Raw genomic sequence first — 26,503 nt, 5'->3', positions numbered from 1 at the left:
TTAATATGCTCTCAAGAGCGAGTATACACTCATGAGCTGCTAGCTGGCCCATTAGTCTTAACAGGTTTTTTTCTCACTTGTCCAGTGAAATTAGTCTTCACTCACAGTTGGTACACTTAATGTTTTGAGAATTAATTAAGCATTGGTTTATAATATTTATGGATGCGGCTGCATTAGCTTGTCGGCCATGCTACAAGGGAGCCGCCCAGTTCAGATGAATACCTTTGAACATCGGGCCTTATCTGTCTCTCCTGCTTGTATCTCGGTGCGGACTGACTCACAGTTAATCATTTATATGCAATTTGGTGGAGACACAGCTAATCAAATAGGGTAGTGTTTAAGGAGTTTAGCAAGGATGTGAAAATGACGCTGTCATTTACATACATTTTGCGTTATAACGCTTTTAAGCGGTGAAAACCTGCCGTCCACACATCTGCTACAGAGTGTCCACTCATCAGTCTTTGGCAGGGTGGTGCTAAGTTCTTCACATACCAGCTGCCTCCACAGTGTGCACCCTACCATACATGAAGGCACAACAGGAATGAATCAACAGTGTAAAACAGACTTTCTATACTCCCAGTTGTGGCATTTCATAGTTAGTAGTATTGTTATTCACCAAGAGAGTCACAATTATAAAAGCAAGACCAAAATCATAATTCAAATACATTATCCATAATATCGTACCACAGTTACATCTTAAATAAAGTTTAGGTAATGATCGAACAGGATACACATCAGTGGACAATGGAGTTTTTTGTTCTTGATCCAGTCATTATCAAGTCACCAGTCACATGCTAAAAGAATGTTTTTCCTGCTCGTTCAGGTTATTTAGATAGGGGTGGGATATACGAGTTCAAATTCTGTTACAATACTGCGTGAAAATGTGCAAAAATCATATTTCTAATGATATCTATTAAAAAATACCCTTGGGGTTTTACTGGTGATTGAAGTAGCCGTTATTAGTGCACACAAAATGAAGGGCATTTTTTATCCTTATGGAATTACTGTCGTTAATGACAGACTACCTGATGCAAAGTGTGAATTAATTGCCACAATGTGCCAGCAGTAGCAGTTTTTATAATGCAAATGACACAGAGTAGGTCAAACTCAAGAACAAAAGTAGCCTAGGTAGTATTTCCCCTGTAGCTTTTAAGTAAAATTAGTTTAATTGAGTCTAACAAAAAAAAAAATGGACTCAACCTTTTAACTCCTCAGCAGCCTGCACATTATTGTCACATAATAAAACAGAAATTTAAAAATAAAATCTGCCCTGGATGTTGTATCTTGGGTGGAGCTTTTTAATCAACTGCTTAAGCAGCCCTGCTTTTCTACTGTGTCAACTCATCAGTAATTTCCATCCATCATTTGTTCTTCTTTTAATATGGAGTGCTGCTACTGAGCACTCCAGCAATGCCCAGTTGAGTCACTTGTTTCATTTTGGGCTATATTAACAACAGCAAGCATGTGTTCTTTTGTAGCCCGGTTATACTCAGTGATGTTTTTGTTGTGAAACAGTTTTGCTGTTTCCACCAGTTTTTTTGCAATTTTCCTAAGCATTGTGCGTTGTTGGCAAAAGCTATTGGACTCACCTAGGGTTGTCTCATTAATGTGTGTACTAGGGAATATAAATACATGGTGCCACTGTATGATTGGTATCATGATATGACACTTTTATGTCATAACGTTTGTGCCAATATTATTTTGAACAATACGATATAACCCTGTATTCAGTACCTCTAAAGAAAAACTGTTTGTGGATCTGTGTTTCAGTGGGATCTGTATATGTTCTAACTTTTGCCAGACCACTTTCACAACTTAAAATATCAGTGTTGCATATTCTGTAAGCCCATGTCATAGTCTGAGCCATTTAATAGTTACAGGAGGGACAGTGGAAGTCACTGGAGAGGCAGCTGACTATAGCTCCTTACACTTACTGTCAGAGTTTGTATAGTATAATCATTTATTTAAGAAAGCATAGCTGTGTCTGCTTCCATGTACAAACAAAACATATCATCTTATGTGAGACTAGTTAACATTAATTTATTCTGATCTGTCTAACTAATATCAGACACAAATTGCCATTGTTTGAGCTAAAGAAATAAAAAGCTTTAAAATATGAGCACAGATTGAGGCTGTCAAAGCCACCTGAAATATAGGGCAAGAGTGCTTAAAATTAAAGTTTTTGTTTGATTGTTTTTTGGATCAAGAAGTAAATTAGTGGGGATATCTTGAATTCAGAAGTGTGCAAAGAACTGTTTTACTGTCATCAGTATAAAATTTCTATGAGGACAATGATTTGAAACAGTTACTTGGTGAAAAAGCTGGACTCAAGATACTAACATCGGCAACATCATTGCTGCACCAGATCCTGTGGTTCTGTGAATGGAAGACCGAGTATTTCTCACCAGCAAAAGCCAAGCAGCCTGCATTGCTCACAAATTGCTATTCTTCAGTAGAACTATACTGTGACTATGACCTAAATAGAAACTAGGCCCCCTGTTTCCAGGCCTGTCAGGTCTGCCTGCAGAGGCACCATAGCCAGTCTACTCATTTTCTTTCTGCTGCATGAACTTTCCGCTCATCCTAACACCCAGTTATTTGATCTCAAATGTATAGTGATGTGCTTTAAACATTATCTGATGAACTTCCTGAAAGCGCCCTCTTTTTGCCACTCCTCCCCTTTGATGGCTTTTTAATGACTGCTGGATCGATGGCATGTCCTGTAGCCACCCTATACAGATCTGCAACATGTCGACAATTGATAAACCCAAACTCAAGGTAATGGCTGTGCCTGTGTAAGAACTGTGTGGCTCTGTGTGTTGTTAGTGTGTTGCACTTTGTGTTTTGGTTTCTTTAGGAAAGAAGATTCGAGAAAAGCGTAGGGCAGCTGGGATGTTATTTTGCTGAGTAAAGGGATGGGAGGAGGTACAGAGCAGAGGGAGAGAGAGACGCATGGGCAGGGCTACATCTTGGCTTACTCTCTTGTACAGCATAGTCATTGCAGGTGCAATGCGTCTGTCTGTACTGTGGAGTAGATGAGACAGTTCTTTTTTTTCGTCAGTATCAGACTTTTAAGGGGCACAGTAAAGTCTATAGATGCTGCTGCAGGCTACGACTTTGCCACAGATGTAGCCTCTGCTCTTTCAAGATACAAGAGAACCTGAGGAACCAGACTTGACATATCTGGTGTGTGTATTGCTTTGGTTTTGCAGTTTTCTGATCTGGTCTGGATTTCAACTGAGCCTGTTCTCATGGAGACACTATGGGATAATAGGTTTATCTTTATTGCATGTCTTGTGTTGCAGTGAAATTCTTTGCATGCACATGAAGTCTGATATTAACATTTAGAATTTTGTCTCTGTTAACCTAACGAATGCCCTTCAAAGTCTGGCTGTTCAGTCTTTGAGAAAACTCTTAGATTTGTTGGCTTACTCCTCTCTTGTGCCTGTCAGATACCTTTTTTTTTTTTCAGGGCTAATGCTTTGATTAGTGCTGGTTTGCACATTTGTTTTTACCTTCAGTTCTATTTAATGCATTATATAAAGTAAACCATATAATTTCGATGTCAGACATAGATTTAATATTTGCTAAAGGGGCTAATCCGTGGATAATATGTCTTTTCCTGGAGTCTACTGAAGTAGCTACAAGCAATTTACAGTATTCAAAATAATATTGCTTCCCTTCAGTGTATCATAAAACAGCTTACCTCGTCTCCCATGAGGAGCCACACTATCTCTAAGATGACTATCTCCCAATTGGCTGTGCATCTCAAACAGAAAGTTGAATTATCATTTGAGTGTGTTACAGATAAACATATTAGATTTTCTCAGTTATGTCACAGAGATCGAAGAGTAGAGAAACAGTCTGAGCATAATGAGGTGAGGATTTTTACTTGTAAAGGCTTGGGTGTATATGATACGGACACTGACAAAACTGTGACACTGTGTATGACAGAAAATATTGAAAATCCAAATACTGTAACATTTGTTAGTGATTAAGAGAAGGCCACAAACGTGCTGGATTGCAGGATAACTCCCTTAATACCATCACCTTCACCCTCCACTATTCCTCAGTAGGGAAAAAGGCCTGCCTCAGCTCATGAGACATGACCCCTATTCAAAACACATGGTTCACCATAGTGATTGGGTGTTGCTGAGTGAATGACTTCATCCGCTGCTCTGTGGACGTCTCTGATATAAACCCGGTGTTTCGGAAAGCTCAGTGCAATCTTAATCTGAGTCATGTACTTGATAGAGTTGATCCTGTGTGGTTTGTCCTTGGCTTGATAGTCACCTCCTGTGACACTGTCTACTACTGCTACTGCAGAGAATCTAAGCTGACACAGATGGAGATTGCTGCAACAGCTAAAAAAGATGTTTTTCAGAAAACTTTGAAAAAACCTCATTAAACACTTTGTTTAATGAGGTTTAATAGCTGTGTTTTTGTCAGCATAACCATGGCGTTACACAGTGCTGGGTTTTTATACAGTTGCATGTTGTTTTTGAAATGTGACCATATTTTCATGTTTGCTGTTGGGGAATGCTAGCAGATTTTTCTTCAGTTAAGCTTAAATAGAAGCAAAAAAAAGTACGTGTTTATTGATTTGTGATTATGTTGCACTGCAGCAATCTCCAAGTTGTTTGGCGTGTTACACATGTTAGAGCTGTGTTTATGACACTTATATCTTAATGGTTTTACTTTAATGGCTTTGATTCTACAGAAAGGGAAGCATAGACAGTGTTAGAGACTATACAATAAAAAATTCATGCAGGTACTTACAAGCGCTTTTCTATCCTTACTGAGCACTCAAAGGGTGTTTTAGTCTACAAGCCACATTCATATGCAAAAATTGGTACAGCACTTAAATGCTTTTTACCTACACACGGCAGTGGATACAGTGGGTTCATGTTGGGTTTAGCATCTCTCCCAGTGACACATTGACATGTGGTTTAGAGGTGCCAGGGATTGAACCACTCACCCTCTGATAAGTTGATGTCACAGCTTGCTTCCTGAGCTGCCTGATTATACTAGCTATTTCAGGGTCGATATCCATTGTCCTCCATCCACCCACACACTTTAGTGTTTCATCACCTGACAAAGCAAGTTTTCTCTCAACACGTAGAAGCAGCTGGAATCTAAAAATCTGTCAGTGAACCCAACATTACATTTTTTAGAACGTTTTCAGACAAATGTATTCATAGTTGAGGCAACTGTTGTTGTAATTTGGCACTATATAAATAAAATTGAAATGAATAATCGCTAAATTGAGATAATTTGGGTGTTTCTGCGTTAAAGTGAAACCTTAAATGTATAAAGCCTAGGAGCCCTGCTTTAAAAAACTGACATAGATTTAACCTGTCTATGAAGCTGGATCTAAGAAATAAGTGCCTAAAGTTAGTTTTTAAAACATGTTTAGCACCATCTTGTGTCAGTACAGAACTTTACGTCACTGAGCTGGTTGGTTGGTTGGTTGGGGTCACTAGATATTGTTTTGGTTTATGTTAGCTAACTAAAACAGAACCAATGACTCAGGAGAAAAAAATGGAGCATAAATGAGGAGAGTGTCTCTCCTCATTGTTGCACCCAGGGACGGTACAAAAGGGACCGTCCCTGTCCTTATTTTCCCAGAGTTATTGGTTCTGTTTTTAAAAATGTAACTTTACACACTTATTTCTTAAATCCAGCTTCACAGTGTTAAATCTATGTCAGTTGTTGAGAGCATGGCTCCATGGTGTAAATTAGCCTTTATACATGTAGTGTTTCATGTCCACTTTAAAGTAGATCATTGGACTTTGGAATGCTGCTGACTTGCACAGTATTATGCAACTGGTTGTTTAAAGTTTCCTCATTCCTGCCCAGTATAAAATTTTGAATGTGTCTTGAAGATAGGAGCAAGTGTCACGTGACTATAACCATCTGTGGGATATAGCTGGCATGCTAACACGGTTGTGGCCACCCCCCTCCCCTGACTGGCAGCAGTGAGGCTAAAAGAGAGAAAGCTGTTATCTAGTGATAGAGGAGGGGAGGGAGTGCTATCAGCAGATGCAGTCTTGTGTTTATGGCGTCACAGGCCTGTTATTGACCTGCTTTGACACTAATGTTCTTCACACTCACATGTTAAATTCCAGTCAGGCTTTTACTGAAACATCTAAGTATTTATACCCGGTATCTGACAGATTATAATGTATCCAGTCCCCTTAAGACTAGTGATCTTTATTATTAGGATATAATGGTTGTACAAATTTGCTGGGTCATTGCATTTATGAGGTCAGACCAGCAACATTTGCAGTATGAAAATAATGATTTAGGGATTAATTTCAGCTTTAAAGGAATTAGAACATAAAAAGAAGTGACATCTAAGATTTTATCAAGTTAAAGCAGTAGCAGTAGAGACTGTGCTTAGATTGTGAAGCACAGTGCTGTCTAAATATAGCGTATTTACCTTTTTTTCAAGAAAGGAGTAAACAGTGTGCATTAGTTGAAGCTCACAAACCCAGAGAAGAATAAGACAAATGAGATGAATAGTTCCTTTTTCTGTTACTGTTACCTTTGTCAGTGACTTGAGAATGTCATGTTGGTTCTTAGGTGATGGAGACAGAGATTCGCAGTCATATAGCAGCCAGCATGACTGTGCAGAATGAGGCTGAATCCAGTTAAATCCTTGAAATGATTTAGGTCCTCTGATATGGGGTGAGTTAGGAGAGGGGGAGGGGTGCAAGCTGGAGATCACTTTGTGTCAGGCAGTGGGTTGATGGTCGTAATCGGCTTACAGTACACTGTTGGACTAGATTGTTGTGAGTTTTTGCATATGTGGAGCCCCTGGGATGCATTGCTTGTCTGGAGAAATACTGGTGTCTATGGGGACCAAACCCTCTCCGGTTCTTGATAAAAAGTTGAATACAGCTGGACTGCTGACTTCACTAATGCCCCCACGTCATTCAGAGAGGGAATTAGTGGAATCCAGGAAATTGTCTCACATTTATCCATCGCTTTTTGTGTTGCTGTCTGCAGCATCAACAAAAACACAGCATGGACAGCCCCGCCCTCACCCTCTCTCAGTCTGGTCTCAGCTGTTGTGCTTGGAGGTTGATTCAAATGGATCAATACCTCCATCCCTGTTTCCATTTTGTTTCTTGTTAGAAACAAAAGAGGCTAAAAGCTCACGTTTCACTTTGATAAAACTACTAAAACTCACAATGGGGTGGCTGCGGTTCAGAAGGTAGAACAGGTTTGATACAAGATACTAACACCAAGTCTAATGCATCCATCCGAGCTTGAATGTGTGTGACTGTTAGTTAGAAAGCACTTGCATAGGAAAAGCATAGAAAAAAGTGCTTGTGTGAGTGGGTCTGAATGGCAGAATGAAGCAAGTTGATTAAAGCGCTTTGAGTGCTCACTTAGAGTATAAAAGAATCAAATAAGAACCAGTCCATTTATCATTTATACTTTTCATTTTCTTGTGACTGCTTTGATTTAGAATTTATGAACAAGTTTCATCAGACATGTTGCTTAAAGCTAAGCTGCTGGAAATGATAGATTGGTATCCTGTTTTGTCCTATTTAACGTTGCTACTTGGATGTTGGCCACAGTTCAAGGATGCTTTAACCATGGGGCCCAGGGCACAGTGGGAATGAGCTGACTGCTGCGCTCTCTTTGTGTAGTGAAGCCTAGTTACTGTTCACATGCATGTGGAATTTCCGCCCCCACCCCCATTTGTCATTTTTAGTATTTCAGCTGCCGGCCCTTTGGTTGCTTAGCTAGAGACAGGATAGGAGTGGGTGGGAGTTAAAGGATGCAGCCTTGCTCTTTATATCCATGTTTGAGTCCAAAGAAAAGCAGTAAAGTGGGATGTGAGAAAAATAACAATGTGTAACTGTAAACAGGAAAAAGCAAAGACTGGGGTCTTTAAAAAAATATCTAACGCTACTGAGACACAGCGAGACAAGCTGAAGATTTTTTTAAAGTTCATGTTTTCCATATGTGATTATGTGGATAGGATGTGTAGGCAACATATTTTATCATCTAAATAAATTTCCATTTTTAGATATGTTTCATTTGCTTTTCCACACACAGCTGATCTGTCTCTGGTGTTATTAAATGTGCATGCAAAAATAATCACACGTATGTCATTTATGGTGCTTTTCCAGAAAATGGACACCGCAGGAGTCAAAGTGCTGGAGACAGCTGAAGATATCCAGGAACGTCGGCAGCAGGTCCTGGACCGCTACCGGCGTTTCAAGGAACTGTCGATAATGCGCCGGCAGAAGCTGGAGGACTCGTATCGCTTTCAGTTCTTCCGCCGTGATGCTGATGAATTGGAGAAGTGGATCCAGGAGAAGCTGCAGATTGCCTCTGATGAGAACTACAAGGACCCTTCCAACCTGCAGGTCTGTCAGCTATTTAATGTATATGTATTTAAGTCCTGTTAGACCATAAGAAGGCCACCTTCATATATGAAAACATATATGTTTTTCATACACAGGGCAAGCTGCAGAAACATCAAGCTTTTGAAGCTGAAGTTCAGGCCAACGCTGAAGCAATCATCAAACTGGACAAGACTGGAAATCTAATGATCACTGAGGGCCACTTTGCGTCTGACACTATTCGAGTAAGTAGCCAAAATGCACACTAATATGCAGTGTGTTGACATTTAGGTATGCCTGTGGTGGGCTTTGGGGTTATATGTATGTTCATGATGGATGTAGCCACTGTGACACCAAACATTGCTTTCCTGACTATTTATTAGTTGTTATTTTTAGAAAGCTACATCCCTAAATATACAGGAGCAACATACAGAGACATATACCTGATAATTAGTGCAACGTAAGAGAAAAATAAAAAATGACAATTTCACTCACATAAAATGTAGGTCTTCTTGATGACTATTAACCCTTCCATCCGATTCAGTCCTACACGCCCTACCGGACACAACAGAGGCCAATAGTTACAAGTGTCAGTATGGCCGAGTATATAAAAGTAGGTGCTGACCTATGGTGTGACTCTTGAGTGCTGTGAATTCTTAAAGATTCAGTCGGCTTTCCCCTATTTTTGACCGATTGGTTTTCAAAATGTACTTTTTATCGCATGCACTGTTTCATATGAATCGACTCTTCCACGATCTTCAATGGAAAAAGACTTCTCTTTTGTTTTCCAACATATTTTTTATATTTTAGATACAGGTTCAGGATCATTTTCTCATTTCTTGTCACTAACTTTATTAACTCTTCCCACCTTTGTCACTTGCACTAGACTCGTCTGGAGGAGCTCCATCACCTGTGGGACCTCCTGCTGGAGAAAACCAAGGAAAAGGGCATGCGTCTGTTGCAGGCCCAGAAACTGGTCCAGTATCTGCGTGAGTGTGAAGATGCCCTGGACTGGATCAGTGACAAGGTTAGATTCATTTTTTTGTGTTTGTTTTAAGCATAGAAAGACTTGAGCATGAGTATATGAACTTGATTTCTCAGAATGAGGATGAAGGCAGATGTAGTTACAAATACAGTTACCATAGTTCACCATTTCAGTTTAGCCGTTTTCATTGCAAGAAAATTGGACATGACCTGTAAAGGGGAGACGAAACAATACATGTATAAAGGCTGGATTTAAGGAACATGTGTTTGAAGTTTTTAGAACATGTTTAGTGCCGTCTTGTGCCAGTACAGAACATTGTTGGGTTGGTTGGTTGCGGCTAATAGACCTACATTAGTTTATGTTCGCTAAGTAGTGACAGAACTGATAACTCAGTTGAAAACAAGGCTGCAAAAATCAATTTTATGTTAAGACATTTGATGTTACTCTGTTCTGTAACCCCTGTTCTCTGATGACATGAGTGAGGTGCCTCACTATGTGGAACGCTCTCTCAACATTGTCCTCAGAAGCCTCTCTATCATTACTCCAGCCAGCATTGGCTGATAATCATGATGCCCGCATCAGGGAGGAGCTACCCTCCTCCCTATAAAAGGGTGTGATGCAGCGTCACTCGTCATTCAAGATAAGCGCACCTCTTCCTCGCTTTGTGCAACGAGTGTGATCTGGTGAGACACCTCACTTATGTCATCAGAGGACAGTTGTTACAGAATAGATCAACCTCAAGTTCTCCTTCAAACCTTTAATTTGGTGTCTCACTATGGGGATATGCATAGTCCCGTATTGCCAGATAAGCTCATCTGAATGACTGAGTGCCATCTTAGAAGGTCTCATGTGGACCCACACTTAAGACAGTGTGGGCATGGGATGGTGCAGTGATATCCAACCTGTAGAACCTTGCAAAGATCAAAGGTGAAGCACAGCTTGCTGTTGGAAATCTTTTCTCTATAGAGACACCCCTAAAGATGACCCAAGAGGTTGCCATCTCTCTAGTAGAACGTACATGAAGCTTCCAAATGACTTTATCCCAGCACTAGTGTTAAATCCTACATGGGCACAAGAAGTTTAGACACTAGGTAGAGCTGTCGTGCCCCTTTCATAAAATAGCAGATTAGTGGTAATGGCTCACCGGGCTATCTGTAAAGCTCATTTGGCGGGCTGAAATGTCTGCCAGAGATACTTTAATTGTGGAAAAGGCCTTTCCTTTATCTAACAGCTCCTGGAGAAAAGAGGTGATTGCTGTTACAGAGCATTGAAAGGAGAGAGTGTGAGATTTTCCACACCACTCCTCAAATACCCTCTACTTATTCTCATACAGTGACATTGTGGAGGGGCCCTAGCACTATGAATAGTAACTATGACCCTCTAAGGTAGTCCTACCATACTCAGATTAGCCCACAGGGCAAGGCAACCCGGGCAGGGTTGTACGATTTTTCCCCCTGGCCTGGGAAACCAGGTCTGGTTGGAGGGGAAAGACCTTCCTGGCTGTGACAGCTGCCAGTGACACCCACTGAGTGAGAAATGTAGGATTTCTCCAGTAGCAGAGTGCTGCAGTGCAGTGTGCTGTCACTCTGATATGGTAGTAGGCGTGGCACTTTCGGCATAGTTTCAGTGATGCAACCCATCCCTGAAGTTCCCTCACATGCAGTCTGCCTAGTGGGATGACTGCCAGTGAAGATGCCATTAATTCCAGCATCTGCAGGCATAGCCTAAATAGGAGACATCTCCACACCATGAAAGAGATGGGCTGAGTTGGCTGCAGGACACTCTTTTTGTAGATTGTAGTGAAACCCAGAGCCATTAGGTGATCCACTGCCACCCTCACATGCTTTCTTCCCATCATTTCTGACTCTGATAGCAGCAGCTAATTGTCTATGCATGTTGCTAGGTGCACTTCACAAATACCCGAGGGCTCAGTGAGACAAATGGCAGGACTAAGTACTCGTACATTCTGCCCTGAATCACCAATTGCAGGAATTTAATGTGAAGTGGGTAAATCGGGATGTGAAAATATAGGTCCTTCAGGTCTATTAATGTAAACCAGTCACCTGGGCGCACTACATGTAGAGCAGAATGGCATTTGTCAGCATCCTGAATTTGTAAGACCTGAAATGCTGATTCAGTACCCTTAAGTCCAGTATCAGGCGCAGTCCCCCTCCCTTCCTGGGAACAAGAAAATACTTTGAGTAAAATCAGCATTGGCTCTGCTCCCGAGGTATTTCTCATATTTATAGCAAGGTAGATATTTCTTCTTGCAGTATTCTGGCTGATTCATGATTTTGCATGAGAGGAAATAACTCTGTGAAATCTGTGAGGGTTGGTTGCAAATTGCAAGCGGTATCTTCGCTTGAATGCCCTCACAGCCCACTCTCCTCATCTCTCTATTCTTCCTGAAAGAAGGCCCAAAGCCAGGCAACCCACAGTGGAAATTGCTTTGGCTCCCTCTTGTGATGGAAGAAGGTTTTGCAACCAAATCCCAATTGCCCATGCGGGTGGTCTGAATTTGACCAGCATTTATGAGGTCGGTATTTGATTTGACCAGCATTCTCTGAGGAAATGCACCCCAATGGTGTTTGGGGGTGTGAGGGGATTATGCCATGGGCATGGGATTATTTTCCCAACTTACATTTGGGCTTCGCTTTTCCACACCTGTAATATGAAGTAATCCAGTCAGTGAGATGATGTAAGGAAAAAGAAAGATGTCCAAAAAGCGTGTACATACACTTGTATGTTAGGATTCCTGATTAGCCTTTGGTAAGAAAATTAGTTGTGTTTGTGGTGTACTAAACTGTTTGAGTGGGTTTAGGAAAGCTTGGAAAAGCATTTTATTTTGTAAAATAGTGACGATCGCATCTTTTGGCCATAAGCTGTTTGTGCCACACGGTACATCGGGCCAGAGAGGACGAAAAGAAGCTCTGATTTGTCGATCTGGTCAGCCACCTGTCACCTGACTCAAACAGGCTATCCTTCAAACAGTCCTCATTTATACAGTGCTTTATAAACCTGAACATTACAGAGGTCGTGTCCACTTGAAGACTTGAGGCCTATATTTGTTGCAATTATTTTGAATTATAAATGAAAGCCAGACTCATTTTATCAGATTGTAAAGCACCAAGGCATACTTTCTCTCTTTTTTTTTAACTTTCTCTTTCTTCACCTTTACCTAAAGGAGGCCATTGCCACATCAGAAGAGCTGGGCCAGGACCTGGAGCACGTGCAGCTCCTGCAGAAGAAGTTTGAGGAGTTCCAGACGGATCTGGCTGCCCATGAGGAACGTGTGAATGAGGTGAACCAGCTTGCAGCTAAGCTGATCCAGGAATCCCATCCAGAGGGAGAGCTCATTGTGCGCAAGCAGGACGAGGTCAACGCGGCCTGGCAGCGCCTGAAGGGCCTGGCCCAACAGAGGCAGGGCAAGCTGTTTGGAGCTGCTGAGGTGCAGCGTTTCAACAGGTAAGCAGCATCATAGCACATAACACATGAAAAACTCTTACACTGTGTGTATGTTCATTTGTTTGTTTGTCATGTTGCCGTTAGTAACAGACTGTGTGTTTGACTCCAATAGGGATGTGGATGAAACCATCAGCTGGATCAAGGAGAAGGAGCAGCTGATGGGGTCTGATGACTTTGGGCGTGACCTGGCCAGTGTTCAGGCTCTGCTGCGCAAACATGAGGGCCTGGAGAGAGACCTGGCAGCTTTGGAAGATAAGGTAGGGCATATGCCGCTCTCTGCTATGTTAGCAAATATACCAAACAGGAAGTTAAAAACTTGATATCCCGACTTGCTGTGTTCTCCTTCCTTAAATCAGGTCAAAACTTTGGGTGGTGACGCTGAGCACCTGCAGCAGACACATCCCCAGAACGCTTCGCAGATCCATTTGAAAAAGGATGAACTTATCACCAACTGGGAACAGATTCGCACTCTGTCTACTGAGCGCCGTGCCCGTCTGAACGACTCCTACCAGTAAAATACCAATAAATGCAGTAAAACAAGCAAATCATTCATCAACCTTTCACAGAAGCCAGGAGATAAAGTTATATGCAAAGACCATGTGTTGGAGTGTATTGCTCTGTTTTTAAACAACATGCTGATAGCTGTTCACAATGTATAATTACTTTACCTGACATGTTTTTAGAATTAACACTGATAAACAACAACAACAAACTAATGTACCCAGGTCTATATATGGGATGTAATGATGATCACAGTGAAATACTACATAACAAAAAGTATAACTTGTATCAGGGAATGAAAACACACATGCACATAAACCTTTCTAGGATTTATAGCTGATTTAGACTTCTGTGTGAATCTTTGTGGACTTGTGCGTGGGGTCTTATGTACAGAGTAATTGTGATAATTCAAACACGTGACACAGGCCATTTTCTGTTGCAAGCTAAATGACAATTGAAAATGATGTCACAAAATTGTCTGCAGTTCATATTTGCAAAGAGCTCAGGCCTGTTGAAGAGCCACTTGTCCAACCAAGTTTCCTCATTCTGTCTTTTTTTGATGATTTGTCTTAGGCTGCAGCGTTTCACTGCTGACTTTAGGGATCTGACCAGCTGGGTAACTGAGATGAAGGCTCTGATCAATGCTGATGAACTGGCCAATGATGTGGCTGGAGCTGAGGCCCTGTTAGACCGCCATCAGGAGCACAAGGTAAAATCTTCTAAACTATAGAGACCTCGAACCTAAAGTGTCTTTGCACTTAGTGTAAAGGCTTAAGAAAGTGTCAAATCGCTTTGTCTCATAATTCACACCCTTTGTTAGTCAACCTGTTTCCATGTTTTTCTTATTTATTTTTTTTAGGGAGAGATTGACGCTCACGAGGACAGTTTTAGAACTACAGATGAAGCTGGCCAGGCCTTGCTCAGTGCAGGACACTATGCCTCTGACGAGGTGAAGGAAAAGGTAAGATTCTGACACTGTGTTTGTACAATTTTCTCCCCTCTTCATTTGTGTCATACTAGCATTTAAAATGCTCCTCTTGGTGTTTTTCGTGTAGCTTGGTGTCCTTGCTGCAGAAAAGGAGTCTCTGCTGGAGTTGTGGGAGGTTCGCAGGCAGCAGTATGAGCAGTGCATGGACCTGCAGCTCTTTTACAGGGATACTGAGCAAGTTGACAACTGGATGAGCAAGCAAGAGGTAAGTTACCACACCAGGAGAGCTTGGTGTTTATTAGCAAAAAGATGTGCTGTGGCAGTTTTTCATGTATTCTCCTTGCGTAGGCTTTCCTCCTGAATGAAGACCTTGGTGACTCCCTGGACAGTGTAGAGGCACTGCTTAAAAAACACGAAGATTTTGAGAAGTCGCTGAGTGCTCAAGAAGAGAAGATCACTGTAAGTTTATTAAATTTGCCCAGTTACATGATGATTATTGCATCTTCTATTCTTGAATTATTGCCACTATGTGAGAATTGTAAATTCAAATTAACCTTTATTCTGTTTATGCTGCACATCTCCAGGCTTTGGATGAATTTGCTACCAAACTGATTCAGAACAACCACTATGCCAAAGAGGATGTGGCTACACGCAGAGATGCTGTAAGCACTACTGTCTGCTTTCCACATCAGACATAAAATCAAATACGATAAGCTTTATTTGAAAATTTGTTTTCTCTCCTTGTTGCATTTATAGCTACTCAGCCGCCGCAATGCCCTGCATGACCGTGCTCAGTCTCGTCGTGCTGCCTTGGAGGACTCCTTCCACCTCCAGCAGTTCTTCAGGGACTCTGATGAGCTTAAGAGCTGGATCAATGAAAAGATGAAGACTGCTACTGATGAGGCTTACAAGGTAATTTGTGAAAGAAATTGATATTGTCTTCTCCCGAAATTTGTGTCTCCCTTTTTTTTTTTTTGATGTTCGTGTATGTTTGTGCATTGTGATGTTTTCTTTTGTCTGTTTTCTCCATCGTTGAAGTTCTGTGTCTCTGCTCTCCTGTCAACAGGACCCCTCCAACCTGCAGGGCAAGGTGCAGAAACACCAGGCCTTTGAAGCTGAGCTGTCTGCTAACCAGAGCCGAATCGATGCCTTGCAGAAGTCAGGCCAGGAGCTGCTGGATGGAAAGCATTATGCCTCAACTGAGGTTTCTGGTCACATGGAAGAAGTCAGCTCTCAGTGGAAAAAACTGCTGGAGGCTACTGAGCTCAAAGGTATAGTTGGGAGGAAAAGTGAACATAACATTTGAGCTGTGCACAGTGACAAAGTGTATGGAGAGTGGCAGGGCTTTTGTGTACATTTGTGCATACACACAAAAGAAAAAAACCAAACAGCTGGATACCCACTGATACTTAGATTGAAAATAGAGCACATGCAAATGGAGAGAATCAGTGAGAGGAGCTTAAACCCCCCCACAAAAATGGCTAAAATGAGTTAGCACGATACTTAGTATTGTAATTTACATCCACTCATCTTGGTATTTTTTTATTTGTATTTTTTAAATTGAATGATTATCTTTAATGACTTCAAAAACAAGAAAACAGAGCAAAAGTTAGAATTTTATTTATTTTTCTAAACCACACAGGGTCAAAAGTCATTCAGTTATTCTACCGTGGGAAAAGGACAACACAAAGAAATTACTGTTACATTTCTGCTCATGATGAGTGAATGTAAACATCTGACCACAACTTTAGCAGAGGAATGGCTTATTTGAAGAGTTTCAGTCAGGTTTCAGAGCTCATCACAGCACAGAAACAGCTTTAGTGAAGGTTACAAATGATCTTAATCTTAATCTTAATAATATTTTATTACAGTGTTTAGGGCATGCTGTAGGTATTACAAGTGTTGCGCTGCAGTGTTTTGAATCATATCTATCTAATAGACTCAGATTTATTCATGTAAGTGGAGAGTCCTCTTCGCACACTAACACTCATTATGGAGTTCACAGGGTTCTGTGCTAGGACCAATTGTATTTACATTATACATGCTTCCCTTAGGTATTATCATCAGAAGACATAGCATACAACTGTATCTGTCCATTACACCAAATATACACCAATTAGTTAAAGTGCAGGACTGTTTTAAAGACCAGGTTATTGTACTTGGCCCTGAAAATCTTAGAAATATGGTATCTAACCAGATGGCATTATCTTTGCCTCCAGTAACACGGTGAGGAATCTTGGAGTCATTTTTGCGAATATTAAACAAATACGGGGGACTACTTTCTTCTGTTTGAGCAATATCTCTAAAATGAGAAACATTCTGTATCTGAACTAGTTCATTGGTTCTAGTTTTTCCTTCCCATTGTCGCCAAAGTGCTTCCTCAAAGGGGGTCATATAATTGTTAGGGTTTTTTATTTTCTTTGTAGTCTTTATCTTACAGTACAGCACCTTGAGTGATTTAGCACTGTATAAATAAAAATGAATTGAACTGAATAGCTGGGCCATTAATGTACTTGGAAAGCCCATGAAAGAAGAGTCTGTCCCTGATGATTCAGAGCAACAGTCAGAGCTTTTTTTTTCTTTTTTTTTTTCTTTAAAGGCATCAAGCTGCGTGAAGCCAACCAGCAGCAGCAGTTCAACAGAAATGTAGAGGACATAGAGCTGTGGCTGTATGAAGTGGAGGGTCACCTGGCTTCAGATGATTATGGAAAAGACCTGACAAGTGTTCAGAACCTACAAAAGAAACATGCACTGCTGGAGGCTGATGTGGCAGCTCACCAGGTAACCAGCACTCAACTCAAATTATGGAGCTGCCAGACACTGCATTGGTGAATGCGACACTAATGTAAATGTCCCCATCAGGATCGGATTGATGGCATAACAATCCAGGCCCGCCAGTTCCAGGAGGCTGGCCACTTTGATGCTGACAACATCCGCAAGAAGCAAGAGGCCTTGGTGGTTCGGTATGAAGCTCTGCGTGAACCCATGGCTGCACGCAAGCAGAAGCTGTCAGACTCTCTAAGGCTGCAGCAACTGTTCAGAGATATTGAAGATGAGGAGACCTGGATCCGTGAGAAAGAGCCCATCGCTGCCTCTACTAACAGAGGTAAAATCAGACTAAATGTCTATGCAGCTCTGAGAAATTAAAGTTTGTGATTAGAGGTATATAATTGATGAAAGTGATCATTTCAGGAATAAAGTTTAAACTGGAGCCTCATATTTCAGATCACTGGAGCTCCATAAAATGTTTCTGATGTTTTTTTCCTCAGGCAAAGACCTGATTGGTGTCCAGAACTTGCTGAAGAAGCACCAGGCTCTGCAGGCTGAAATCACAGGTCACGAGCCTCGCATTAAGGCTGTCACCCAGAAGGGAGAAGCTATGGTGGAGGAAGGTATTGATTTAAATCCTAAGATTCCTCTGTTCTCTTCAGTGAGATGATGGTGATGTTTATATGCAAGTAAAATATCACTGCAACAGTGAAAAAAACACAGCTGAGGTTTCATGGGTGTGGTGTCCAGGTCACTTTGCTGGTGAGGATGTGAAGGCTAAGCTGGCTGAGCTGCATGGGCGTTGGGACACTCTGAAGGCCAAGGCCTCCCAGAGGAGACAGGACCTTGAGGACTCTCTGCAGGCCCAGCAATACTTTGCTGATGCTAACGAGGCCGAGTCTTGGATGAGGGAGAAGGAACCCATTGTTGGGAGCACAGACTACGGCAAAGACGAGGACTCAGCTGAGGTACAGATTTTACTACAGAAGAATATACAGTGGTGTGAATTTTTTTTTTTTTCTAATATTTAAATATGTTCTGAAACATTTAAGTGTGGCAAACATACAAAGAAATAGGAAATCAGGAAGAGAGCAAACACTTTTCACACCACTGTAACTGTCACTACCAATGAATTATTGTTGTGCTGTTAAAGTTTAAAATCTTATGATGTAGCTTTTTTTTGTTTGTTTGTTTGGTTTTTGTTTTGTTTTTGTCTCTATTAAAAGTTAAAGCGTGCTTAAAGCTTCCAGTTAGTTCCCTTTGTGAGAAATGTAGTTGTGCTGAGTTGTTTCTTCTCCACAGGCTCTGCTAAAGAAGCACGAAGCCCTGATGTCTGACCTGAGCGCTTACGGCAGCAGTATCCAGGCCCTGAAGGAGCAGGCCCAGTCCTGCAGGGTAACTTTAAAAAGTCCCTGAATTGTGATCTGTTCTGAAGCATCAGTGTCTATTCGCAGAACACAAATCGGTAACAAGTTTCTTTTAACTAAACAGCAACAAGTTGCCCCAACCGATGATGAGACCGGGAAGGAGCTGGTCCTGGCACTGTATGACTATCAGGAGAAGAGCCCACGTGAAGTTACCATGAAGAAAGGAGACATTCTCACTCTCCTCAACAGCACTAACAAGGTACGGCACTGTGAAGTAGTCAAGCATCAGTAAATATCATAATTTAGTATCTTGGTCAAGGATATTGCAGATCTGGCATGCAGATTGCAGCAGCCAGGGATCAAACTACCAACCTTCCTATTAGTAAATGACCAGCTCTACTGCCTGACTCTCATCCACCCCGCCACATCACATACTAATGACTTCATCTCCCCCCTGCTGCAGGACTGGTGGAAAGTGGAGGTGAATGATCGCCAGGGCTTCGTTCCTGCTGCTTATGTGAAGAAGCTCGACCCCACCCAATCCTCTTCCAGGGAGAACCTGCTGGATGAACATGGCAGCATTGCACTCCGCCAGGACCAGATTGAAAATCAGTAAGAAACCCACAGCCTGAACTCTTCTGTTTCAGAATCAGGTCCACTAGTCCACTTTAACCTGTCTGCTCTGCACTTTAGTCTTTCTTTACTTCCATCCAGTTGTTTAACACTAATTACCTTGCTCCTGGCCCCTTGCCCTCTTTCATCTGCTGTCCTATCTCTGTATTTAACTACTTAATCTTGTCTTGCCGTGCTTTCGCCTTGCCTTGCCGCTGTGCAGGCTTGTCACCAAGGAGGCCTGCAGCGTGTCTGTGCGCATGAAGCAGGTGGAAGAGCTGTGAGTAGGAACCAGTGCCCCTCTGCGTGTACTTGTGGTCGTGATACCTATAATAGAAATCATCCATTCCCCCACCCCAAATACCATGTTGTGTGACACTGTGTGTATTTCACCCCTGGCCTCTATTCAGTCCAGGATAGAAGCAGCTTCTGATGCACATCTGTTACATCCTTCTTATCCCAGGTTACCCTATAGGGATGTCAGTTTATGTTCTGCCCTACACACACTGAGATTTGATTGGTTCTTAGGTGTCTCAGTGAATCAGTGAAACATTAGAAAATTATTTGAAATTTGTGCGACATATAAATTAACATAAACAAACTGGCTTGTTGATGTGTCCGGGTTTAGTTTGGAACAACGTTACTACAGCTCTAACCCCAGAGGCTGGCACCTAGGTTTTACAAAAGCGGATGAAAAGTTATTAAAAGCAGCATACAGTATTTATGTCATCACTTTTATTTTACTGCAACATCCCAGAGCCTTATTAAAAATCTAACAAAGCAAACATTACCTTAACCATGTTCTTTATGATGGCTTTAAATTCAACAATAAAATGTGCTCACATTTACATTTAGATTGGTAGAAAATAAATAAGTAAAGAAGGATAAATGATAAAAAGAAATACAAATTAAATCTGACTGTGACCAATTAGGCTTTTTCCCTGACATTACAAATTTCCAATGTCATGCTTGCTAATTTTCAGATTAACATTCCCTGCTAAGCTAACACATCTCATCTTACTGCCTCTCACCCCATGGTAGCTGGGAGAGGTTCCAGCCCCCCACCCCCACCTCGAGGGTAGAAGCAGAAGAGGCTGGATAAAGACTTCTGAGCATTTTTGCCTGTTTCTGTAGAACTGACCAGAGCTTAGTGGTCTTTCTTACTATCATATTTCACAAAATCCAACACTACTGCGTTCCACTCACTAGAGATCTCTGTCTGTATATCTGGGGAAAAAATTCTGGTGTTTTATCTCGAGTATTAAATTAGTGGATTATGCTGTTGGAGACCAAGAGATTATAATTACATGTCTTTTTATCAAGATTTTTGAGATGCTTTGGTCCTGCCCCCAGGTACTAGTTTTATTAGATTATTCAATGCATCTATAAAATGTCGTGGAGACCACAGACCAATATGTGTGGATGTTTCCTGACACAAGAGTAAAATGTTGTGGAGAAGGGCACCCCTTCATTACTACACTACTCATCAATTATGATAATAAATTTCTGTCAGCCATACCATGCAGGGCTTCCTTCTCATGCCCCATGTGTACAGATTCCAAACACACAAAGCATGTCAGTGTCCACCCACTTGTTTTAATTTATTTCACTTTTTAAAATGTAGTTTTGTTCTTTTTTATTTATTTATTTATTTGGTTTTTCTAGAGCTTCGGCTTACGTTTTCTTTCTTAAATGGCTTACATAAACTTTCTTTAATACATTTTCTTTCTTTCTTCTTTTTTCCAAGATATGGTACTCTGTTAGAGTTGGGGGAGAAGCGCAAGGACATGCTTGAGAAAAGCTGCAAGAAGTTTATGTTATTCCGTGAGGCCAACGAGCTCCAGCAGTGGATTCATGAGAAGGAGAGCACCCTCACTAATGAGGAGATGGGCTCTGATCTGGAGCAGGTTGAGGTTCTACAGAAGAAGTTTGATGACTTCCAGAAGGTAATATCTGTTGTTTTTTGTTTTGTTTTTTAAGCTTGACCCTTTTCCCAAAAATTCTACATGACTGTTGACTTAAAGTTATCTGAATTACTTGTATATGGTCTTTACTTGTATGTGAATTGTGAACACAACAATTCACTGACCGTATAACAACTAAATTTGGACCATGCAACAGGACAGTGATCCAGAGCACAGAAGCATATCTACAAAAAAACAAAGAAAAAAAGCATAAAGGTGTTGCGAGGCCCACTTAAAATTCAGAGCTCAACCAACTGAAATGCTGTGATTGGATGTTCAGAGAGTTGTGCAGAAGCAAATTCCCGCAAACTGAAGCAATACTGTAAAGAAAAGAGGGCGAAAATTCCTCCACAACAGTGTAAGAAACACACAAATAATTAAAAGTTGTGTAACAAGGCCTTGAATTGTCATCAGAGAACTGCAGCAGTCCTATGAAAACCTTCTTTTTCATGTATGTGTTTGAACTTGAACAGAAAGTGTATGGCACTGTTCTTTCTCTCTTTCCAGGACCTCAAGGCCAATGAGTCTCGTCTGAGGGATATCAACAAAGTGGCTTCAGAGCTGGAGTCTGAAGGCCTTATGGCTGAGGAGGCCCCCATGGTTCAGGCTCAGGTAGGTGCTACCTCTCTGGATCATATGTTATGTCACATATATGAGCCATAATTAGCTGTCCTTAAAAAATCTTTTTTTTCTCCTCATCTCCAGCAACAAGAGCTGCTTGGTGCTGCTCCTGGCAAGGTTGATGTAGTTTCTGTTAATTATATTTGCATCCACTATAATAATTAAGACATGTTTTTTGGGTATCATTGCAATGTGCTTACTTGTATGCCTCATTTGTTGAACAGGATGAAGCGGATTCTAAGACTGCATCTCCATGGAAGGTAAGCTGTAACTAACAGTAATTGGCCTCAAGACATTCTCAAACCTTCAGATGATCTTGTAAAGAACATGCATCACCTGAAAATACTTGGCAGCTAGTCAGTCTTGATTTGATACTGTAACCATGCATGACTGCTCAGTGTTTGATACTTGTGTGCCTGTTTCCTGCAATCATGCCCAGAATTACATTTTACTAGCATGGGGCATGATGACTCATGACTTTGTAGAATATGATTAGACATTGATGAGACAACTGAAGAGCTTGGAAACTCGTAATTTATTCTTAAGACCCTCTGTAACAGTTTTCATGTCTCGGGATGTCTCGATTGTAACAAAAACAGTGCTTGATTCATTCTCCTCCAGCCATGGTTGCAGTGCTAGTGAATGGTGTCTCGGTTGGTCTTGTGAGAACCAAGATTAACCCCGGGATTTTCCATAACGCTCTTGACTGGTGTGGTGTTTTTTTGTCCTTCCCTCCATGTCCATGTTTGGTTTACTTTTGACTTTAGAATATACGCTTGGCTGTTCAAACAACGGCTAACTTTAATACAATCAAGGTAAGATAAACAAGTCCAATACAACCACTCTGCGCATTGTGATCAGAAACACTAACCATACTGTGATAGTGTCACATGATCTATCCCCTCATGTTCACTGAAACCTGACTTCAGTATGAGCAGTGTTCCTTTTTTTTTTTTTTTTTTAACACAATGCTTCCCGCACCATTTGTCCTGTCCTGGTCCTAATTATTGTTGCTGTAATATGAATGACATACTGCATAAGTTATGCTAAACCTGTCATGTTCTTTGTCCTTGCGTAATGTTCTTACCATGCACCCAGTCCTGTGCATCTCATCTCCATCATCCACCTCCTTTTGTTTGTCCATCGCTGTCTGTGCTCATGAAATACTCAGTGCGAAGTAGCACAAATTGAGCATATTATTTGCATGATTGTGCTTGAGTGAAATATGTTTAATCTAGCTTTCCTTGTGTCACTGTTAAACTGATCTTGAAATGTATCTGTTAGTGTGAATGACTTTGACCCTCTTAGCCACTTTTCCACCAAAAGTAAGCCAAAATTTAAACCAGGATCTCTTTTCAGGAGCTCCTTTCAGTCCACTGATGTTCTGTGTTTACACTCTAGCCTCAAGATCAGTATATTTTATACGGTCTAACTGCAACCCAATCTTTGCAACCCCAAAGCTTAGGAATGATCATAAAGTACTAAACTGTAATCGTGAGCTTTTGGGGATGGAAAGTAATTTTTCTGGAACTGATTTGGATTTCTGGCCCTGCTGCAGAAGCACTGAGGATGTTGTGGAAACGTGGCTTAGGCGCTTTCAGACTGCAGGAGCTTAGGTCCTAAAACTGCTGTAGGAAGTTCCCCCTTTCTTTCAACTCAGTTGATTTTAACTTACTTTTACTCAAAATGTGATTTAAGTCCAGACTTTCAATAGAAGCAGAATAGAAACAGAGTAACTGTTTAGGATTTGTAGCTATTTTCTATGAAGGCCACCATAGTTAGTTAGTATATAACTATACAAATATATTTAAAACATAATTTTGTTTTTTATTATGTGGATGAAAATGAGTGCCTAACATCGAGATGCTCTTGGCAACTTTTTTGCTGTCTTCTATAGGCTTTTAATTGTTTGACCTAAAATCCAGTCAAAATATTAAATGAAATAGGAAGAATTAACAATTTTGACTCATCAAAGCTTAGACTTTTCTTCTCGTTACGTGTGTTGTTGTCGTCACCCCGGTGAGAGGTGGGGCAACGTTGACCCCGAAGTTTGTGAATGTGTTAACTCAAGAATCATAGTTGTGACGTAGGATTCTTAAATTAATACCATAGGTGCATGTACTAGGAGGCTGAGGGTAAACTGGCAACTGCAGGTATTATTTTTTTTTTTTGCTATGATTGGCATCCACATACAGAAAAGTATTGTAGAAATGGAAGAAGCTGAAAAAGGATTACAAGGAAGTGAGACCACAAAAGTTGTTTGTAAAGCCGTCTGTGCTTTGCACATGTCACAATAAGTGGATAACGTCATTAAATTACAACCAAACCAAACGTGGATTGAACTTCCTTTTCAGGCCTGTCGTCATCAAACCCATAAAGCACAATAAACACACAGCATGCTCCTTCCTGTTGTAGGACCAACTGCAACCTGTTGTGTCACATTGGTTTTCCTATTTTAATGCAAATCCAAAATAAAATGCACTTGGAGTTGTGCTCCCAGTGAGCCGTTACCCTCTAGGCAACTGTTCTGTCTGAAAGCGCCTCTTGTTTAGCGTATGTTTATTTCAATTGGTGTACTGCAACTCATCTCAAATGTTAGCACTAATGTGAGAAAAACATGCTCCAGACAGCAGTGTTTGGGATGAGTGCAGAGTACTGTTTAATATTGTATGTCATGTGCAGGAGCTGAACAACCGCTGGCGATCCCTGCAACAGCTGGCTGAAGAAAGGAGCAACATGCTGGGGAGTGCACATGAGGTGCAGCGGTTCCACAGGTACAAATCCAAAGTGGGATATCGCCTGTGGTCATCAGTCATCGAGTTCACCCTCTGCTTTATGTTATTTATTAGAGAAACAGGCTTTGGAACATTTTGTCAGGTACAACAATTAACTTGAGTTGTACTATGTGTCTTAAGGGATGCTGATGAGACTAAAGAGTGGATTGAGGAGAAGAACCAGGCCTTGAACACTGACAACTACGGTCACGACTTGGCCAGCGTCCAGGCTTTGCAGCGCAAACACGAGGGCTTTGAGAGAGACCTGGCTGCCCTGGGGGATAAGGTAAGATTTACTTTTAGTCATTTTAAGACTGAAATCTTGTATTTATTTTTTATTAATTTTCCCATTTCTCTACTTAGGTTAACTCTCTCGGAGAGACAGCAGAGCGCTTGATCCAGTCTCACCCTGAAGCGGTGGATGACATCCAGGAGAAATGCACAGAGCTGAACACTGCTTGGAGCAGCCTGGTGGGACGTGCTGACCAGCGCAAAGACAAGCTTGGCAATTCTCATGATCTGCAGCGTTTCCTCTCTGACTTCAGGTGGGCGCGGGACTGCTGGATCCAAAAATGTTTAACATTTTTTGAAGAAAGCGATTTCTTAGAGATATGTGTGGTTTTGACTGACTGGAATTCTTTAAACTGTGCATAGAGATCTCATGTCCTGGATCAATGGCATCCGAGGATTAGTCTCCTCAGAGGAGCTGGCTAAGGATGTGACTGGAGCCGAGGCCCTTTTAGAAAGACACCAGGTATCAAATATTTACTCTCGTTCTTTCTTTGCGTGTTTTCAGATATCAGTTATTGCCTAACTCTAACTCTGTCATCTTTCTTGTTTGTTTTTCTCTCTCCAGGAACACCGTACAGAGATTGATGCTCGGGCTGGTACTTTCCAGGCATTTGAACAGTTCGGACAGCAGCTGCTGGCTCGAGGCCACTATGCTAGTCCTGAGATTCAGCAAAAACTCGAGGCTTTAGACCGTGAGCGTGCTGATCTGGAGAAGGCCTGGGTGCAGCGCCGCATGATGTTGGATCAGTGCCTAGAACTTCAGGTAATGACATCCTTGGACATGAAGCGGACAGTCAAAGACGATATTTCAGCCACTGAAGGTTGTTTGTCCATCCACAGCTTTTTAACAGAGACTGTGAGCAGGCTGAGAACTGGATGGCAGCTCGTGAAGCCTTCCTCGCCAGTGATGACAAGGGTGACTCCCTGGACAGTGTGGAGGCCCTCATTAAGAAACATGAAGACTTTGACAAGGCCATTAACGTTCAGGTCAGTGAGGCATTTCGTTGCTCCGTGAAAGCTTTGAAAACTGACTGCTATTACCCTTTTTTGTCTTGATCATTAAATCCTGGCTTGATTTACAGGAGGAGAAGATTGCTGCTTTGCAGTCTTTTGCTGACCAGTTGATTGGAGCCGACCATTACGCCAAACCTGAGATTCTTAACCGCCGCAATGAAGTTCTTGACAGGTAAAAAACGTGGCTGTTAAACTTGGTCACTGACACAATCCTAATTTTGTTTATCTACAGATGCTCAAGTTCTGTGATAAAGTAGTTATGTGGACAGTTGCATTTGCATTTGGAAGTTGTTGCTTGCACTACAAAAAGGGGAGCTTAATTCAAATTGCACAGACGTTAATGACATCGCAAAATAGAAATAAAAAAAAAAATATGACGCACCTGAGAAAAGCAGGAGAAACATTAGTAGTTTCTAAATCCACAGCTTGTAAAATAATGAGGAAGCAATAACACACAGGTGTGGAGGTGTCAGTAGACTCTCCATATGAAAACACCTACACTAATGGCACAACTGATGAAAATGTCTTTATTGCCCTAAAGATAATGCATTGCCTTTTTTTTTTTTTTTTTTTTTTTTTTTTCATCCCCTCAAACTAAAACTGATTAAAAAAGTGGGGACACAACCCACTGATGTAGAATCAGCACAAATCGGTCAGCTTTGGAATGTAAATGGAAAGAGAGGCCTCCTAGTTGAATATTCTAATACTTTCTAATGAACACAAAACACTTGATTTTATGAGCTAATTCATTTTTATGACAGAACGGCCACCTCAGCTTTGCAGTTTATACACTGTGTACATATCATAACTTAAATTATAATGTCTTCTAATGCCGGGCTTAAACTCGTC

At 41.3% G+C, this 26,503-nt stretch overlaps 1 protein-coding gene across 3 annotated transcripts in view; it reads left to right on the top strand.

Moving 5' to 3' along the window:
* The window catches only part of sptan1 (spectrin alpha, non-erythrocytic 1), a 38,527-nt gene that overhangs the window by 572 nt on the left and 11,452 nt on the right, over positions 1–26,503 (top strand). For 2 of the 3 annotated variants that reach the window (XM_031734244.2, XM_031734242.2), the window contains exons 2-33: positions 8,148–8,387; positions 8,483–8,608; positions 9,250–9,390; positions 12,533–12,813; positions 12,926–13,070; positions 13,170–13,324; positions 13,888–14,023; positions 14,174–14,275; positions 14,370–14,507; positions 14,591–14,701; positions 14,827–14,904; positions 14,999–15,154; positions 15,309–15,513; positions 16,842–17,023; positions 17,105–17,348; positions 17,512–17,634; positions 17,762–17,979; positions 18,314–18,406; positions 18,503–18,637; positions 18,842–18,990; positions 20,738–20,936; positions 21,462–21,566; positions 21,660–21,692; positions 21,800–21,835; positions 22,343–22,390; positions 24,258–24,349; positions 24,491–24,635; positions 24,713–24,894; positions 25,004–25,103; positions 25,206–25,403; positions 25,481–25,627; positions 25,723–25,826. In XM_031734244.2, the coding sequence (XP_031590104.1) occupies positions 8,151–8,387; positions 8,483–8,608; positions 9,250–9,390; positions 12,533–12,813; positions 12,926–13,070; positions 13,170–13,324; positions 13,888–14,023; positions 14,174–14,275; positions 14,370–14,507; positions 14,591–14,701; positions 14,827–14,904; positions 14,999–15,154; positions 15,309–15,513; positions 16,842–17,023; positions 17,105–17,348; positions 17,512–17,634; positions 17,762–17,979; positions 18,314–18,406; positions 18,503–18,637; positions 18,842–18,990; positions 20,738–20,936; positions 21,462–21,566; positions 21,660–21,692; positions 21,800–21,835; positions 22,343–22,390; positions 24,258–24,349; positions 24,491–24,635; positions 24,713–24,894; positions 25,004–25,103; positions 25,206–25,403; positions 25,481–25,627; positions 25,723–25,826 (4,544 nt within the window). In that variant the 5' untranslated portion in view covers positions 8,148–8,150. The remainder of the gene's footprint in view (positions 1–8,147; positions 8,388–8,482; positions 8,609–9,249; positions 9,391–12,532; positions 12,814–12,925; positions 13,071–13,169; positions 13,325–13,887; positions 14,024–14,173; positions 14,276–14,369; positions 14,508–14,590; positions 14,702–14,826; positions 14,905–14,998; positions 15,155–15,308; positions 15,514–16,841; positions 17,024–17,104; positions 17,349–17,511; positions 17,635–17,761; positions 17,980–18,313; positions 18,407–18,502; positions 18,638–18,841; positions 18,991–20,737; positions 20,937–21,461; positions 21,567–21,659; positions 21,693–21,799; positions 21,836–22,342; positions 22,391–24,257; positions 24,350–24,490; positions 24,636–24,712; positions 24,895–25,003; positions 25,104–25,205; positions 25,404–25,480; positions 25,628–25,722; positions 25,827–26,503) is intronic. The other variant, XM_039615250.1, reaches the window with a different exon arrangement.

Source organism: Oreochromis aureus, linkage group 7 (assembly GCF_013358895.1).
Source record: "Oreochromis aureus strain Israel breed Guangdong linkage group 7, ZZ_aureus, whole genome shotgun sequence".
Classification (NCBI taxonomy): Eukaryota; Metazoa; Chordata; class Actinopteri; order Cichliformes; family Cichlidae; genus Oreochromis; species Oreochromis aureus.
This window is presented reverse-complemented; position numbering and strand designations above follow the sequence as displayed.